Source organism: Trichechus manatus, unplaced genomic scaffold (assembly GCF_000243295.1).
Source record: "Trichechus manatus latirostris isolate Lorelei unplaced genomic scaffold, TriManLat1.0 scaffold00112, whole genome shotgun sequence".
Taxonomy (NCBI): Eukaryota; Metazoa; Chordata; class Mammalia; order Sirenia; family Trichechidae; genus Trichechus; species Trichechus manatus.
Window position 1 is genome coordinate 7440939 of NW_004444048.1, and position 20356 is coordinate 7461294.

A 20356-nucleotide genomic window follows, 5' to 3' on the forward strand; every position below is an offset into this window, starting at 1 on the left:
CGGGTGGAAAGGAAGAGTGTGCTGTCATAGTATGGGGAGAGCAATTAAAGTCACATAACAATGTATGTATAAATTTCTGTAAGGGAAAAAAGAAATGGGAACTAAAAAAAAAAAAAAACAAATTTCCATGGAAGATAGCTTCATTTCTTGGCTTTTCCAGTATGACTTAAATATACCAGGATGTCCTTGATGGCCATATTAATAATATTGCAACTGCCAGGATAAAGAGAAGTCTCAAAGTTCACAGGAAGTTCTCAGCTTAGAAATAATAATACTTTACATCTGTATGCTGCTATGTCCTTTTGAAAGTACTTTGAATTATATCATCTTCTTCGGAGCAACTCTGTGATGCTTTAGGGCCCGATAAATTTGAGCTCCACTACTTACAGGCAATAAAACCTTTGAATTGTCTCATCTGTAAATCTGGGCTAATACTACCCATTTTGGAGAGCTGATTACATGAGACGATGTATGAAGAGTGCTTAGTGTAGTGCCTGGTCCCTAGAAAAGTCTTAACAATTATCAGTCCCTTCATTCCAGCCTCTCTTCTCTCTCTTCTCCCATTACACATGTATTTCTTGACTTTTAAAGATAAAGAAACAGACATAATAAGTTTAACTAACTTGCTTAGGGGTTAGAAAACAAACACAAAGAGGTTTTCCTGTAATTGCTCCTAAAGTATTTTTCCTCTAACATATCTAAGCAAGCTAACACACGCGCACACACACACACACGAACACACACACACACAAACATAACTAGTATGGACTCTATGATTGTTAAAATTTCCAAGAAATGAGTGATCTCCACAAATCATGTTTCAAATGTTTCCCTGGGGAGCTTAAAATCAAGCCTTAGGGTGTAGAAAAATTATGGTTGATGAACTGATTAGCAGGTCACAACATTAAGACAAGATTCAAATGTAGATCATAAGAGGTTGTGAAATGACATGAAACCACCCATGCTATACAAAAAAAAAAAGTTGGCAAAATTTTAATTCTTGCACAAATAAAGTGCAGAATACAGCTAGTGCTTTGCCATTGATCTTTATTTGGGGTTGTAAAAAATATTGGACAGTTCTATTGGCTGGGGTCTCAGTGTTCTTTGTTTGAAATTCATTAAGATTAGACTAGATATTTTAAAGGTATCACCATTTTCTGACATGAGTAACCAATAAAGATTTTCTTTTTTGTAGGGTTGGATTGATAACATAAATGGACCTACTGGGTTTATTATTGCGGTATGTATACTGATGGAGAAATAACTCCCTGAAATGTAGTGGAGGAATAGTAACAAAATGCTTGGTGTTGGCTTGGCTTCAGAGATATTTGCAACAGTTGAAGCAACTTATCTCAATTTCGCTAATTGGAAATACAGGCAGGATGAAATTACCTTTACTATTTGTGGGTTTTCTTATCAAGAAAACAGAGGTACTGTGTTATCATCGATTACTGTTTAGGAATTTAATATTTTTGGAAAATTTTTGTGCATCAAGGACCATATGCATGTCTTTTCCTTTAGTTACCACAAGATGGGGCTATTTCCTCCTTTTCACCACTTATTAACAGTTTAGTGCAGCAAACTGGGGATACAATAAAAATCATATTCTCAAAGATTATTAAATTCTTGATTATAAAGTGCATACATGTATTTATATGTGTGGATGAAGAGATACAGATATTTAGATATAAAGCATCAATAACTAGTTCTTAACAGATATAATAAAAGAGAACTACCAATTGGAGTAAACTTTTCAAATATAAAAATTGACTAATATAGAAAACATTTTTTCAACAATAATTCTCTTGGAGACAGGGCAATCTTCAATCGTTCCTTTGGGTTAGCTGATCTTTGTATGGGTCTCCCTGCAGTGTGGTGCTGCACAGCTCACACTGAATCTTAGGACCAGAACCATAACGTTAGTCTTTAGGAAAATAAATAGGAATTCAATGACCTAAATGAGCTTAAATCCTATTAGGCATCTGATGCCTCAAACTCTTTCTCTGCAGTTCTCAGAACTAGGTCCAACATGAATTAAAATACAAATATAAGACAGTGAATGATGATTTGTCAAAGACAGTGACAATGAACTTCCTTTTGATTTTGGATTTTTCTAGCAGCTCCTCTCTGTTCCCTACCTGCCTCTAACTCTTTTCATCTTTAAGGCTTAGTTGGAGTGTTTCTTAGTCATCTAGTGCTGCTATAACAGAAATACCACAAGTGCATGGCTTTAACAAAGAGAAGATTTATTCTCTCACAGTCTAGTAGGCTACAAGCCCAAATTCAGGGTGTCAGCTCCTGGGGAAGGCTTTCTCTCTCTGTTGGCTCTGGAGGAAGGTCCTTGTCATCAATCTTCCCTTGGTCCGGGAGCATCTCAGCACAGGAACCTCAGGTCCAAAGGACGTGCTCTGCTCCCGGTGCTCTTGGTGGTATGAGGTCCCCTGTCTCTCTGCTTGCTTCTCTCTTTTATCTCTCAAAAGAGATTGGCTTAAGACACTATCCAATCTTGTAGATCTCATCAATATAACTGCCACTAATCCATCTCATTACATCATAGTGATAGGATTTACAACACACAGGGAAATCACATCAGATGACAAAATGATAGACAATCATACAATACTGGGAACCAATGGCCCAACCAAGTCGACACACATCCCTGCGGGACACAACCCAACCCATGACAGGGTGAAAGTTTGATGATGCAGAATATAATTATTTTAACATGATACCAGAATGGGTTTTATTACATTGTTTACAAAGCTGCATATTTATTCAAATTTTCTAAATTTTCCAAATGGGTTTCTTATGTTCAAAGGAAGGAAATTATTTACAAGAAACAGAAATTAGGAACATAAGAAAGTGTTAACCACTGCAACTAATGTTGGAAATATGCAGGGTATAAATAATAAACTTACTTCATAAAGTCAATAAATTATTAACATGAATAATTTCCATACCTTGCATCTATATAACATTGGTGATCTATGAAGTAACTAAGATACTGAATAAAAAGTAAATAATGGTGGCATTTTGCAAATTATAAAAGTTTTTGTTAAGTGGTAGAAATTTATAATTTTTCCAATAAATCTTTCTTAAACTTTTAGGGCCTACTATTGCTTGTTATTTTTTTTTTAATGATGAAACATTGTTGGAGTAGTGATGTTCACATTTCAAACATCAAAAAACATATCCATAAAATAAACTTCCAAAAGTCATTTACAGTCTTGCCTGCCGACCTTGGGATTCGTTGATCTGTGTAGCCTATGAGCAAGTGCTCTGCTTTCTGACCAGCTGATCTTGGGTTCGCCAGCCCCTAGGGTTACGTGAATCAGGAGAAGCCTCTATCCTGACCCACGAAATTGGTACATTCCAGTCTGTAAAACCACGTGGGCCATTTCCTTGATACTCTTTCTCTCTATATATATTTATATGCTTTGCTGGTTTTGCTTCTCTAGAGAACCCAGCCTAAGACAGATAGGTAGACTCAACATTGTGACAAATGTTGATTCTACCCAAATCAATCCACAAATACAATGCAATCCAGATCCAAATACCAATAGCATTCTTTAACAAGATGGAAAAATTAATCATTAACTTGATATGGAAAGGAAAAGGCCCCTGATAAGTAAAGCACTATTGATGAAAAAGAATAAAGTAGGAGGACATGCACTACCTGACCTCAGAACCTACTATACAACTACGTAGTTAAAACAGCCTGGTACTGGTACATCGACAGACATTGACTAATGTAAAAGAATCAACAATTCACATGTAAATCTATCCACCTACAGTAACCTGATCTTTGGCAAAGGCCCGAAGTCCATTAAATGGGGAAAACATAGTCTTTTTAACAAATGTTGCTGGCAAAGCTGGATGTCTATCTGTAAAAAAATGAAACAGGACCCGTACCTCACACCGTACACAAAAACTAATTCAAAATGGATCAAAGACCAAAATATAAAATCAAAAACTATAATGATCAGAGATGAAAATATAGGGTCAATGCTAGAGGTCCTAATACGAGGCATAAATAGGATACAAACCATAACTAACAATACACAAACACTAGAACATAAGCTAGATAAATGGGATCTTCTAAAAATTAAACACTTATGCTCATCAAAAGACTTCACCAAAAGAATAAAAAGAGAACCTACAGACTGGGAAAAAATTTGGAGGTATGACAAATCTGACAAAGGCCTAATCTGTAAACTCTACAGGAAAATCCAACACCTCTACAACAAAAAGACAAATAATACAATTAAAAATGGGCAAAGGATATGAACAGACACTTCACCAAAGAAGATATTCAGGTGGCTAACAGACACATGAGGAAATGCTAGTGATTAGAGAAATGCAATTCAAAACTACAATGAGATGTCATCTCACCCCAACATTACTGGCACCAATCAAAAAAACAGAAAATAACAAATGTTGAGAGGCTGCGGGGAGTTTAGAACTCTTATGCACTGCTGGTGGGAATGTAAAATGGTACAATCATTTTGGAAAATGATATGGCACTTGCTTAAAAAGCTAGAAATAGAAATACCATATGATCCAGCAATCCCACTCCTAGAAATACATTCTAGAGAAATAAGAGCCGTCACTCGAATAAATATATGCACATCCATGTTCACTGCAGCATTAGTCACAATAGCAAAAAGATGGAAACAACCTAGATGCCCATCAACAGATGAATGGATAAACAAATGATGGTACATACATACAATGGAATATTATGCAACAATAAAGAACAATGATGAATCTGCAACACATCTCACAACATGGATGAATTTGGAGGGCATTATGCTGAGTGAAATAAGTCAATCACAAAAAGACAAATACTGTATGAGACCACTATTATAAAAACTGATGAAAAGGTTTACATACAGAAAGAAACAATCTTTGATGCTTACGAGGGTGGGGAGAGAAAAGCATTAACTAGACAATAGGTAAGTGGTAACTTTGATGAAGTGTAAGACAGTACACAATACTGAGGAAGTCAGCACAACTTGACCAAGGCAAGGTCATGGAAGCTTCATAGACACACCCAAACTCCCTAAGGGATGAAATTACTGGGCTGAGGGCTAGAGACCATGGTCTCAAGGGACATCTAGATCAACTGGCATAACATAGTTTATAAAGAAAATGTTCGACATCCTACTTTGGTGAGTAGCATCTGGGGTCTTAAAAGCCTGTGAGCAGCCATCTAACATACTGCATTGGTCCCACCCCATCTAGAGCAAGGGAGAATGAAGAAAACCAAAGACACAAGGGAAAGATTAGTCCAAAGGATGAATGGACCACAACTACCACAACCTCCACCAGATTGAGTCCAGCATAACTAGATGGTGCCTGGCTACCAACACTGAGTGCTCTGACAGGGATCACAATAGAGGGTCCCGCACAAGCTGGAGAAAATTGTAGAACAAAATTCAAACTCACAAAAAAAGACCAGACTTACTGGTCTGACAGAGACTGCAGAAACCCTGAGAGTATGGCCCTTGCACATCCTCTTAACTCAGTACTGAAGTCACTCCTGAGGTTCACCCTTCAGCCAAAGATTAGACAGGCCCATAAAACAAAATGAGACTAAATGGGCACACGAGCCCAGGGTCAAGGACTAGAAGGCAGGAAGGGACAGGAAAGCTAGTAACGGGGAACTCAAGGTCGAGAAATGGAGAGTATTGATGTGTTGTGGGGTTGGCAACCAATGTCTCAAAACAATATATGTATTAATTGTTTAATGAGAAACTAACTTTCTCTATAAACCTTCATCTAAAGTACAATAAAAAAATAAAAACAAAATATATTAAAAAAGAATATTTAAGATGTAAAAACCTATCCTTGGTGTGCATTAATTAACTAAAGACACTAATTTGACACAAATGTGTGGAATTTCACTTCCTAAAGGAACTGAGAAAAGTTAGTGGTTCATGGAAATGTTGGCATGCAAGATGAACTTCGCAGGGAGTTTGGCTAGGTTGAGGGCAGGCAGACTTATCTCAATGAGCCAGTAAGCAGTGAATCAATGTTAGCATCTATTACTGACAACATTAATAACACATATATATGTCAGCCCCAGCTGTTACTTAAGACCTGGTGTAATATGTTATATTCTTTTTTCTGTACAGGCTGGGAAAGGCTTCCTTCGGTCCATAAGAGGTACCCCCATGGCTGTAGCCGATGTAGTTCCTGTTGACACCGTCATCAATCTCATCTTGGCAGTAGGATGGTACACTGCAGTTCACAGGTGGGATGCTTAGACTTCCTTTCAAGGACTTGATGATGACAAGGGTGTAGGCGTTTTATCCTAGAAGACTCCAAGTGTGAGACGGTGTCTGTTTCAATATTTTATATGTATAGAGTTGTTTTATAAATACTGCATAGAATGTGGTTGATCATAAACTAATAAACCCTTTTAATAATTTAACCATAAAATCCTTGAGTAACCAGAAAGTGTTTCTTTCTATTCAGCAATCTAAAATACTGCTTCCTTTTTTTTTAAGGCAAAAGAAATAAAAGTGAATGAAATGAGAGTATTTTTAATATTTTACTGGACTGTTCAGTTCCTGCTAAATTCAAAATTTCAGATCACCATGTGTGGGGAAATTTCTAGTGCAAAGGAAAAAAGGTTGCTTGTGCATTTGGCTCTGTTAGTAAATGTAAACAGAATTAAATTTTCCTTATGTGAAGTCAGACATTTAAATCTTTTCCAATTCAGCAGGGTTTAACAGCACTTAGGATAAAATATTGCCATTTGTCCAGTAAAAATATCCAGAAGCCAGAAATATGATCTGCTTTCTCATCTACATGGTACCTCCATTTGCTCCAAAAATGTCACACCTCTTTGACATCTCTCTGATACACACACACACACTTACACACTTTTCCTTGTCTTCTTTCATTTTGCTTATTAATCCAAAGGTTGGAAGTATTGCATAGGTTGCCTTAGTCATGGGAAATATTGAAACTATCCTGTCTAATCATTACTTTCCCTTATCATTAGTTTTCCATTTTGTTGTATTTATCTAATTTTTATTTCATTTTCCAGACCTAAATCTACATTAATCTATCACTGCACATCTGGTAACATGAATCCCTGTAATTGGGGCAAAATAGGTAAGTGCCTTTAACTATGTCACTACATAACTACTAGTGTACCCATAAAAAACAAACAAAAACACCCAAACCCACTGCTGTCTAGATGATTCTGACTCATAGCAACCCTATAGGACAGAGCAGAACTGCCCTATAGGGTTTCCAAGGAGTGGATGGTGGATCTGAACTACCAACCTTTTGGTTAGCAGCCAAGCTCTTAACCATTGTGCCACCAGGGCATAGAAAGGAACAAATAGACAAAATCTACCATGGATCTTAGAGTCTAGCAGGGAAGAAAGACAAAAAATAAGTCAAATAAGTAAAGAGACAAAATAATTGCAAACTGTGCATGTGTAATAATTAACTAGAATGTACTGTGGTGTACCAAAGAAAGGGGTCATTGAGAATAGTCCTCATGAATGTAGGCAATAAAGGGTCCACTGGCCATAGAGATTTAAAAAAATAATAATAAAACCAAGTAAAAGTCAGCAATGTTAAGCAATGTCAGTGATCAAATACTTCTCCCTGCTGGGTCAACTGCCCTTTCAACACATCCCTACCTCTTGGTATACCACTGAGAATGTGAAATGATCAAGTAAATTTACAAAAGTCAAATAATAATACACTTCTGTTATTGAGTCAGAGATAGTCTGCATTAATTTATGCAGCTAGCGATAAGTGCACTCTTGAAAGTATCTTGTTGAATTAAAGTAATTAATCTTTCACATAATAGAAAAATTAGCTAGTCAATCTTGTCCTCTTTGTCAAATTAGGAGTTGATTTTTTTTGTGAAAAATTGAAACTTTTAAATCATCAATCTGTTGTTTGGGTATTAGTAAAAAAAAATCAAATGTACTTAATATGTTAGAAGCTTATTTCCAATTTACAGTATTCTACTGAACCATTTTTTTATAGTTATTACTTTAGTATAAATAAAATGGAATTATCTACTGCCATCAAAGTTCTTTGTTATATATCTAGTTATTTAAATCATAGATTATAAACAATTCTGAAAACATTTGGAAATAAAAACAAATCTCCTCTACCTCAGTAACAGAATTAAGATATCTAAGATACCACCCATAAAAACAACATTGATACAAATATCTTAAGCTCTTAAATACAAAGTTGCTACATGTAAATCCCATTCTTTGAGGTTAAAAATAATCTTCTTCCATCCTCAAAATTCTTAGTATCTGTTTTGTGGAATTATAGAATGTCATAGTTGAAAGTCATCTTAAAAATAATCTACCAATGTTACTGAATTGCAGAAATTTTTGAAATGGTGTATCTTTGGCTATGTATATTTTCACCAAAAAAAAAGGTCCTCCAAGATCAAGAAGGGAGACTGTTGACATGTTATGGGGTTGTTAACCAATGTCATAAAATAATATGTGTACGGACTGTTTAATGAGAAACTGTTCTGTAAACCTTCGCCTAAAGTACAATAAAAAAAATTTAAAAAAAATAATCTAGTGTGTCTCACTTTATTTTACATATGAGACCAGAGAGGGTAAATGATCTACTGAAATTCAAAAAGGAAGCTGGTACTTGAAATAGAAGTAGAAACCAGGTCTCTTGCCTCTTTTGTGTGTGCAAATAACCACTCCACTAGTGTTTCTTAAAAGTGAATATGAATCATTCTGAGAGCACAAACATCCAGCTTTCTAGGACCAAAATGTTAGATGATGCTGAGGAAGCTGAATTTTTAATAAGCATCCAGATACCTCTTAATGCTGGAGGAACCCATTTTGAGAAATCCTGCACTGGACAAACTTTCTACTGATTTGTCTACATGAAAGGGATTGGATCTTTCAATGCACAAAATCCATGGAAATGAATTTGAATACAATTTAAACATACAATGATGGTGGAGGATAGGAGTAAGTAGTTCTACTATCCTGCAGGATTCCACAGTACCTACTACCATATCCTTCCTCTCCCTGTAGCAAATGCACAGGTAACACTATTTCTGCACCTCCCAATGGCAAGACATGGTACCAAACTAGGAATACGACTGCAGGCAGCTAGCTAGTGTTGCTCTTTCCATGATAGGCTTGGACTCGAAGACTTCCAGGCATACACACTTCCTGTATTCCCCCCAAACCCACAGCAGATAAGACTCTGCACTAAGTCTCTGTACTAGAATCCTTTTTAACACAGGATTTCTGGAAGCTATTACTAATTAACTTGATTTTCCATGCAAGCTGAAACCCATTTCTGCTTCCTATCAGAGATATAAGGAGTGATCAAAATGCTTCCTATTAAGACCACTCTACTATGTTATAACAGGTTGAACATCTATAGCCTCAGGTAACATTACTGAGCTGGGTGAGTGAACATGGGATATCTCTCAATTTAGCTAAGTCATCATTAATGTCCTTCAAGAAAAATTTGCAATCTGCATAGAGGTCTTACACATCTTTATAATCAGATTTGACCTAGGTAATTTATAATTTGCTAATTTAAATGGTCTCTTTTTTAAAAGTATGTTTTCTAATTGCTAGTGGCTGGTGTACAGAAAGGCAGTTGACTTTTGTATATTGGCCTTATATCCAACCATCTTGCTAAACTATTAGTGTTAGTAATTATATAGGTTTTCCTTTGGGTTTTCTATGTAGACAATTATATAATCTGCAAATAATACCACTGTCAGCTCCACCTTTCCAAACCTTATTGCACTGTCTTATTGCACTGGAAAGAATTTCTAATACAATGTTGAACAGAAATAGCAATAGTGGATGTCATTGTTTTGTTCCTAATTTTAAACAGAAGGCTTTAAATGTCTCCCTGTTTTCAAATATTAAACTATCCTGCCATTCATAGGATACCCAACTTGGTCATAGCAAGTTATCTTTTTTATACTCTGTTGGATTAGTTTGCTTAATAATTTGCTTAGGATTTTCGCAGCTATTCTTGAGTGAGATAAGATTCTACCATTTAATTTTCACATAGTCTTTGTCTAATTTTGACCTTGGTATGTCAGCCTCATGTTCCCTTTTATTATTTTTTTTAATTCTCTAAAAGAGTTTGTGTAAAATTAGAGTGATCTATTCCTTGAAAGTTTGGTAAAACTACCTGTAAATTATCTGGATTTGTGGCTTTTTGTGGGAAGATTTTTAATGCTTCATGTTCTTCAATAGTTATAGGATTATGCAGGCTTTTAATTTCTGCTTGAATTAATCTTAGTAAGTTATGTCTATTTTTCTGTCTCAAATATATTCACATGAAGTTGCTATTACCTTCTTTTCTTTTTTTCCTAAGCTGTATCTGTAGTTATATTTCATTCATAATAGTGATTGTGTCTTCCATTTTTTCTCAATTAGTCTTCCCAGGGATTTATTAATTTTATTATTTTTTTCAAAGAACCAACTTCTGGCTTTATTGATTCTTTATTCTGCTTCTTTCCTTTCTATTACATTGATTTCTGGTCTTATTTCTATTATCTCCTCCCCTATTTTCTTTGAATTTTCCTTGATATTTTTTTCTGCTCTGCAACTTAGCAATATAGCTCATGAATATTAAGCCTTCCTTTTCTAACATATTTAAGATTTTAAATGTCCCTCAAATGCCACTTTTGTTGTATCCCAGATTTTTGCTATATAATGTTTCTATTATCATTCATTTCTAATTATTTTAAATTTTTTACTATAATTTGTTTTTTGACCACGAGTATGTAGAAGTGTAGCTTTTTACTTCCAAATATATGAGTTTAAATTTTATTTCATCTAGTTATTTATTTATGCTAATATCAACTAGCTTAATTGCTTTGTGGGCAGAGAATGCAATACGTATGACACTCTTTGAAGTTTATTGAGATTTGCTTTATGACTTAATACATGATAAATTTTTGTGAATTTTCCACACGTGCATGAGATCCTACTTATCTTTCGGGTCAGAGCCATAGAAAAGACAGTAGCTTAATGGCCAAGAGTTTGTGCTCTGAAGTCAGACAGACCTGGGTTCAAATCATAGCTCATTCATTTATTCATTGATTTCATTCCTGTGCTTATTGAACAGGCACTATTCTTGGTACTGGGAACACAACACTGAACAGAAATCTGAGGTTACATTCTAATATAGGTCCCACTATTTACTAGGTTCCACTACTTACTAGTTTAATGAACTTAGGAAAATCACTTCGTTTCTCCCCTTAGATCAATTTCGTTACCTGTCCAATAGGAATAATAATCATTCTACTTCAGAGAACTCTTGGAAGGATTTAATGAGATAAAGTGCTTAGCACAGTGACTAGAACACTAAATATTTTAATAAATGTTAGCTATTGGTACTTGGTGGTTAAGAGCTATGGCTGCTAACCAAAAGGCTGGCAGTTTAAATCCACCAGCTGCTCCTTGGAACCCTGCAGGGCAGTTCTACTCTGTCTTATAGGGTCGCTTTGAGTCATCATTGACTCGATGACAACTTTTTTTTTTTTTTTTTTTTATTGCTACTTACACAGGTTTCTCAGGAAGCCTACTCTAACCCGCCTCGGCACCCAGACAGAGTTAGATGCTTCTTAAATCTTCCTCCAGATCATATGGTACTGACCTCTAGCATAATACTTAGGCACTATATTTTAATTCCTGTTTGTCTACATCCCTTACCAAATTGCCAATTCCTCAAAGACAGGAAATATATTTTATGTACATTCTACCATAGTACCTAGAACAGTGCCTGGCAAGTATTAAGTGCTAAATAATGTTTTTAGAATCACTAGTGTCAGGGTAGATTCAGGAAATGAAAAGTAATTGTATATTTCTAAGACATTCATTTATTCAAAAAATAGTTATTGGGCACTGATGATCTGCCAACCACTGTTCAAGATACTGTATAGGCATGAACAAAACAAACAAAATTCTGGTTTTGTGGTGCTCACATTCTAACAGGAGGAAATAAATACATATCAGATGTGGTTACATGCTTGAGAAAAATAAAGCAGACTAAAGAGGTAGAGAGAAAAGTGGGAAGGTTGCTGTTTTATATGTGCTAGTCAAGGAAGGCCTCTCTGATAAGGTGATAGCAAAGACCTGAAAGAAGTGAGGGGGCAAATCAAAGGGATATCTGGAGGAAGAGTGTTCCAAGTTGAAGGAACAATAAGTACTAAGGCCCTAGGATGGGAATGTGTTTATTGATATTTTAGGACATCAAGGAGGCCAGGAGGGCTGCAGCAGAGGCAATGAAAGAGGGGATGGTAGGAAATAAAGACAGCGATGGGCAGAGAGAGTGCGGATGCAGATAATATAAAGCCATCCAGTCGATTCTGACTCATGGCAACCCCAGGTGTGTCAGAGTAGAACTGTGCTCCATAGGGTTTTCAATGACTGATTTTTCTAAAGTAGATCACCAGGACTTTCTTCCAACGTGCCTCTGAGTAGACTCAAACCTCTAACTTTTTGGTTAGCAGCCAAGCACATTAACCGTTTGCATTATCCAGGGACTCCAATGCAAGGCCTTATAGACTATGTTAAGTTTGGCTTTCCCTCTAAATGAGATGAGATTCCATTGGAGGGTTCTGAACAGAGGAATAACGTATTTTGAGTTACATTTTAAAAAAATCACTCTAGCTGCTTTATGGAGATCAGACTGTAATGGGGCAAGCATAGTGGCAGAGACTACTTAGGATAGTTTTGCGATATCCCAAGCTATGGTGATGGTCTGAATCAGAGAGACAGCAGTAGAAATGGTGCTTCTGGATGTTTATCAGACAGAGCTGATAGACTTTGCTGTATGATTGTATGTGAGGTGTTAAGCTGGAGAAGAATCAAGGATGACTCCAAATTTTTGGCTGAACAACTAAACAAATTGAATTATCATTTACTTAGGAGTGGAAGATTGGTGGAGAAGTAGGTTTTTATGTATGTACTTAGAAAAGGGGTGGTTGGTAGTGGGCGTACCAAGAGTTTAGTTTTAAACCTGTTAAATTTGAATACCTATTACACATCCAAGAGGAAATGTTGATTAGGCATATGGATATATAGACCAGAAGTTCAGTGTTAATTTCTGAATACTCTTATACTATAAATTGTGCATAACTTTTTCATTTGTTTTCCGTTTTTCAAATAAATATGCCTACAGGCCAGATATTTCTTGAGAATTTTTTGTGTACAGGGTATATATTTTTAATACAAATTTCTAGGTAATATCTTTTTAGGAGGACAATAATCATATCACCATCATAACTGTTATCTTCATAACTGAATAATGAGCTTAGGAATATTCTTTGAAAAATCTGCAGAAATAAAATCAAAATTGAATTTAAATGAATAACCTTTGAAAAGAACTACTGAATTTACAAATGTACATTAAAAATTTTCAACTAAGTTTTAACTAAGTAATAATATAAAAAGTAAAAAGTACAAAATAAAAACATGGAGACCAGATTGGAAAACTAAGTTTGATATATTCCCAGAGAAGTAGAAAAACCAAAGAAGCAAAAGACTGTGGTATTTAAATTGAACCAACACAAGGGAATCATGCCTTTATACTCTTTTACTTAATTAAGCCTTTAATAAAGGTTTAAGTAAAACGTTAAGAAATTTTCCTGATGGTTCTGCAAGTAATGATCCAACCAAGGAAAGAAGGCCTTAGGCTCTGTCTTAGGGCTTTCAGAATAGATTAGATAACCTTAGACTTGAATGATGGATTTAAGTTTGTCTGAACAGTGCTTCACTGCATTGAGTAAAACTACTTCCCCAAGGTTTTGTTTTAGATTAAAGGGTGTCATTCACATTCCTTACCCATTCACAAAATCAAATGTACGATTTTGCCAACGATCACTTGCCCTGCATAACAATCTTCATACTGTTCTTAGAAATTGACTGACTCTACACAGCAAATCCTTAGTCTTGATTATTTCACTTTATTGCCAGTGCCTTCCACCCTGATAGGTTTATATGCTCCTAGACTTAGCACTTTCTCTGTTTCTTTCCTAGGATTACAAGTCTTAGCAACCTTCAAAAAAATTCCATTTGAAAGACCCTTCAGGAGGCCAAACGTTGAGATCACAAACAACAGTTTCACAATCAAATACTGTAATGCAGTCAGCCACTGGGCCCCGGCCATCATCTATGACTTCTATCTGGGGCTCACAGGAAGGAAACCCAGGTAAGAAGCTGAGTCAATGGCTTTGAGAGCGTCACTGCATGGGAGATTAGGGCCCCAGAGTCCTTAGTCCTCTCTTCAGCTGGGGATCAAAGGAGACAACTGAATTTGACATACAAAGTTTTGGGATAACTAAAATAGTAGTAGTGAGAGCCACAAAGGACTCCTACCTTGCCATAATAAAGGGAGTTAAATATTACGAAATTTGATGAATTCAGCAAGTGATGATCTACTCAAGAAGACCAGCAATCGAGGCTCTGCCACTGGAGTAACACACATGGGGCTAGGAGTTGACCTGCATGATGATCTCATTTTCGTTCTCACAACAACCCAGGGAGGATATTATTATCATCCCGATTTTACACAGGAGGAAACAGACTAAGGGAAGAAGTTAAAGTAGTCTCAAAGGAAGTGACAGAAGGATCTGGAAAAAGCTGAGTCTCAAGGCTATAGTGTTCTTAACTGGTTTTACTGTCAGCTAGAGATTAGTGAAGAAATAAGAGGGTACAAGGTATACTGGAAAGTGTGCTGATGAGGCAGCTCTGTGACACAGACATATCCTTTGATCTCTGCGTCACCTGAATAAAATTATGCTTGTCTGAGGAATCATCATTTAATTTCCGTGATCAAGAATCAGAAATATGAATAGTGTTGCCTTTTTTGATAGCCCCTTTATAATGGAGGAAGTCTTTCTTAGCATGTTTAGTTTCCATCCTTATTAAAAAACAAAAATCCATTGCCGACGACTCAATTCCAACTCATAGCGACCCTACAGAACAGAGCAGAACTGCCCCATAGGCTTTCCAAGGAGCGGCTGGTGGATTCGAAATGCTGACCTTTTGGTTGGCAGCTGTAGGTCTTAACCACTTCGCCACCAAGGCTTCAACTCCATCCTTATTAGCAGAGCAAATTACCAAAACTTAGGCAATATATATTTTAGCCAGATTTTTAGAGACCTTATTTACAGTTGGTAACTCGGTAATTGTCAGTTTCTTCCTGAGCAAGGTGAAAAGGGCACACTGGCTAAGAGGAAAACATTTCTATGGGGTTTATGAAATAACATGGAAAAAGAAGAAAAACCAAACATTGTAGGCAGATATGCCTTTAAAATATATCAGAGTTGGAAGAAGGCCTGACTAGAGAACAAAGTTTCAGAAGCAGAAAAGTAAAAAGAGGAGGAAGGAACAGAATAAAAATCTGTATGCATTTTGTTTTTGAGAAATTAAATTGTAATGTTTGTGGGAAATGAGTTGCTTTGTTTTGTGACAGGATTTTTTAAAAATAATCTTTATGGGAGAAAAAGCTAAAACCTTTCTAGACCATTTGCCTCCCCAGGTGTGTTTGTGTGTAATCTTCTCTGCATTTATATCCAGATATGTATGCAGAGTATAGTTTTGCTTCGAAGTGTGTTGTGTGTGTGTATGAAATCATATTCTTCAACTTTTTTCACCAAAAATGTTCAATGAAAATTTGTCATTTTTCCAATTTTTTTTTCCTTTTCTTTTCTCTATTACAATGGGGCGATGAGTTATCAGTGCACGTGCATCTTTTTATAATGTGCCACTATGTCTAGGTATAGGATGCTGAAGGGTGGCATTGTTGAAGGGTATGTGGATGTAGTGACTACTGATGGGTTGCCCTAAAGGATGGCTCTGTCAACATTATATGAGAGTACAAATCTGTTTTCCCTAACTCTCAGCAATACTTTGCAAAAAGCAAACTTGAATTGTCAAACCAATGATAAGGAGTGGCATCTTTTTGCTATTTTGATTTGCATTCTCGATTGCTGGAGAGGCTGGGCTTCCGTCTGTGTATAAGACATTCAGGTTTTCTCCTCTGTGAGTTGCCTCTTTCTGTTTCTTGCCTTTTTCTATTAGATTGTTCTTGTCAATTTATGGGAACTCATATGCGTGTGTGTAAACATACATTTCACATATTTTCTCCAAGTCTGTTTCTTATATTTTAGCTTTGATTATGAAGCTTTTTGTAATACAAGACAAGACATATATGTGTATACAATGTAGAGCTTGAGAGTATGGACTTTGGAGCCACACTTAGAGGATTTAAACCCTGGATTCACCAATTTAGCCATGTTGTCATTGTGTACTGTCGGGTTGATGCTGACTCATAGCAACCCTACAGGACACAGCAGAACTGCCCCATAGGGTTTCTTAGTTGGAAATCTGTATGGAAGCAGATCGCCAAGTCTTTTCTCCAGTGGAGCAGCTAGTGGGTTCGGACCACCAACTTTTCGGTTAGCAGACGAGTGCTTAACCATAGAGCAACCAGGGCTTCTTAATTTAGACATATGAGCCCTAAATTACTTAACCTCTCTAAATCCTAACCGATTTAATTCCCAACTTCCTCATCTGTAGAAAGGGAATAGTAATCATACCTACTTTAACGGGTATTACATAACAGTGCTTAGAACAGAGCAATCACTGAAATGCTAGCTATTAGTTCTAAAGAATGTGGTAAAATGAATCACTCCTTTTCATTATAGCCTTTGTATTTTATTTATTATAAAGACCTTCTCTACATGAGAGTAATAAATATATTCTGTATTTTCTCCTAAAAAAAATACCATTATGCTCCTATAATATTGTATATACAATGGGCAAATACCTTTAAAAATAAAAAATAGATAAATCTATGTGAGATCACATCCATTGCATCAGACTTGTGGAATGGATAAAGATGTAGGATAATATTTGCTAAGTGAAACACTGTCATAATGCTAGTATCAGGGAACAATGATATCTACCTCCTCCTCCCTAAGAAATTTTCTGTGACATAATGAGAAAGGAACCTCATATGTCATTAGGTAATGGGCATCAGGATTTGACCAGAATTAAGACCAAATCCCCAGAATAGACTAGCACTGTAGTCATTACTGGGTCGGACTACATAATCACTGCTACCATGACTGGCTTAACTGGCTAAAAGATAAAAATCAAATATCCTATAGGCCAAAGGAAGGAGCCCGGGTAGCACAAAGGTTAAGCACTCAGCTGCTAACCAAAAGGTTAGCAGTTCGAACCCACCCAATGGCTCCAAGGGAGAAAAGATCTAGCAATCTGCTCCCATAAAGATTACACCCTAGAAAACTCCATGAGAAGTTCTACTCTGTCACATGGGGTCACTATGAGTTGGAATCAACTCGATGGCACCTAACAACACAGGCCAAAGGAGACTTCTGGTTAGAAGACTTGGGTTTGTTTGAGTACTGGCTATGTGGCCTTGAGCCTATTGCTTAATGGAGATAAATTATGTAAATTCTGATTACCACACAAATCAAATAAGACTGCATATGTAAAATTTTTTTTTGATGAATTGTTGTCAAGTTGGGAGGCTCACAGTAGAGCTGAACCAAGCTCTGACCATGGCATTGAATGAGGTAGTCCATTTTAAGTAGTGGGGCATAGTGTGGTAAGATCACAAAAGCAGTGGCCTGAGGCCAGTCAAAACTGGGTTGGAATTTTTATTTTGCCACTTATTATGTGATCTAAGACACTTAATCTATAGTAAGCTCACTTTACCCATTCATAAAAATGCAGATAAATACCTACCTAAAAGAATTGTTATGAGAATTAGCAGAGATAATATTTTAAAGTATCAGCACTGTGTCTAACACAGAGTACATTGTCAACAAATAAGTTCTTTTCCCCTTAAATCTGCATTACAATTGAAGACTGCCTTTAGTTCATAACACCTAATAGAGTCAACACTTCTCCCAGAAGTTATATACTAAGATCTGGGATCCTATCAATTTTTTAAAAATCTGGTAATATATAATGAGGGAGAAAAATAAGCTATTTCTCTACCCCTGAATTCAAAGAATGTCATTAAGGGTGGATAGTTGACTCAGTTTTAAAATAGCTTTGTTACTCTTTGAGAGAGATGATAATGAAAGAAAGAAGAGGAAGGGTGGTACTAAATGCCAGAGACAACAAGCTCCTTTACATTTATCCCTTTTCCTTCATTCAACACAGTTAGTGTGGAAGAAAAATAATGAGAGTTTTAATGGGGGGCTAGGGGAAGGGGACAAGGGTAATTTTTATATATTCTAAAAATAATTCGTCATAAAACCCTATAGAGTTAACAGGAAAGCAGGCAGATGTGGTGCTGCTGAGATTTGTTCCTATCTGATCTTTACCTCAGGATGACAAAGCTCATGAATCGGCTTTTAAGAACCAATTCCAGGATGGAGTATTTCCTTAACCGGAGTTGGGAATGGAGCACATACAATACAGAAATGCTGATGTTCGCACTTAGTCCTGAAGATCAGAAAGTAAGTACAGCACTGACTGAAACAACAAGAAAATCATACTCATTTGGAATTTAGAGTTAACCTGGGAAGCTCATGAATAAAATAAGTTTTATATATATTATCCATAAGGTTATATACACAGGAAAAAAAAAGTATTTGTTCTTTTTTTTGCTAAGAAAATAAGTCAATGTTATCAACACAATTGCAGGCAGACAAGTTTAACATAGGTAAGAGACCTAGGTTATTGGACTTTAGTTAGACGCTTACTGCACTTCTGCAGTCATGTGTTTCATCTTCATTCCCTTGTTCACCCCTCAGTAGTTGTTATCTTTTCAACCCTCAGTACCTCTTTCTCCTACTCTCCACACATATAACTTCAATGAAAAATGATTTTATTGCTCATAAATACTCTCATCTGCTATCTTTGTCTAATTGAAATTGTTCTGCATCTCCACAGCTACTTTTCTTTCCTTCTCATCTTTTTAAAACTAACCCCTTAAACCTGGACATTGTATCCCATTCAAATTCTCCTTCCATCAGTATTGCCCTCTCTAGCACCTTCAGTCTTCCTCCCTATAATGGTTTCTCTTAGACAATTCAGACTTTTATTTCTCAAGACAGCCTTCCTGTTAATTGCTTAGTATCAGTGCCATTTGCTTCTTTACATTAGCTTCTTGGAAGTCACAAACGATAAGCCCCGAAATCTTTGCTATTGTTATCACAACTTACATCTTTATAAATTAGGTGCCCAATAACATAGATTTATAATTATTTTTTATACATTTGTCATTTTAAATCATACGGGACATAACAACTAGATTTACAAACCAAAAATACCATGAAACTAGCCCTTCTATTTGTCCATGAAATTACCTTTATCAAAGATTTTTTTCTATGTATGTCTTTGAGTCACTGTCTAGTGTCCTTTCATGTCAGTCTGAAGGACTCCCATTAGCATTTTTTTGTAGGGTAAGTCTAGTCGTAACAAACTCCCTCAGCTTTTGGTTATCCGGGAATGTCTTAATTTCACCCTCATTCTTAAAGGCAAATACAGAATTTCTGGTTATAGAATTTTTGGTTGCTAGTTCTTTTCTTTTAGCAATTTAATTATTCCACTGCCTTCTGGCCTCCAAGATTTCTGAGGAGAAATGGGTACTTGACCTTATTGAAGATCCCTCATATATGGTGATGTGCTTCTCTCTTGCTGCTTCCAGGATTTGCTCTTCATCTTAGGTTTTTGAGAGATTGATTATAAAGTGTCTTGGGGTGGTTCTCTTTGGTTTTATCCTACTCGGAGCTTGCTGGGCTTCTTGGATGTGTAGACTCATGTCCTTCCTCAAATCTGGGAAGTTTTCTGACATTATTTCTTCAAATATTATTTCTGGCCCTTTCTTTTCTCCCTTCTAGAACTCTCGTAACGTGTATGTTGGTTTGCTTGATGATGTCCCACGATTCCTTTAGGCGCTGCTTCCTTTTCTTCATTCTATTTTCTTTTTGCTCCTCAGATCTGATCATTTTATCTTCTAGTTCTCTAATTTTTTTGTTCTCACAGTTCAAATCTGCTATTGTACGCCCCAGTAAATGTTTCATTTCAGTTATTTTATTTTCAGCACCAGTAATTCTGTTTGATTCCTTTTAATATCTTTATTGATATTGATATTCTTTGAGAATATTTAACACTGTTGTTTTAAAGTCTTCTAGTCTTTCCATTATCTGGGCTCCATAGGGATGGCTTCTGACAGTTCATTTTACTCTTTTGAATGGACCATCCTTTCTGTTTATTTGTATGCCTTGTCATTTTTTGTTGACACAGGGCCATTTGGATATAATGTGTTAGCTCTGAAACTCAGATTCTTCCTCTTCTGTAGAATTTGGAAT

The 20356-nt window shown here is 36.2% G+C and overlaps 1 protein-coding gene across 1 annotated transcript in view; it reads left to right on the forward strand.

Moving 5' to 3' along the window:
* The window catches only part of FAR2 (fatty acyl-CoA reductase 2), a 64647-nt gene that overhangs the window by 36339 nt on the left and 7952 nt on the right, over positions 1 to 20356 (forward strand). The window contains exons 5-9 of the mRNA XM_004383610.2: positions 1196 to 1240; positions 6138 to 6256; positions 7058 to 7125; positions 14040 to 14211; positions 18370 to 18499. Coding sequence (XP_004383667.1) covers positions 1196 to 1240; positions 6138 to 6256; positions 7058 to 7125; positions 14040 to 14211; positions 18370 to 18499 — 534 coding nt within the window. The remainder of the gene's footprint in view (positions 1 to 1195; positions 1241 to 6137; positions 6257 to 7057; positions 7126 to 14039; positions 14212 to 18369; positions 18500 to 20356) is intronic.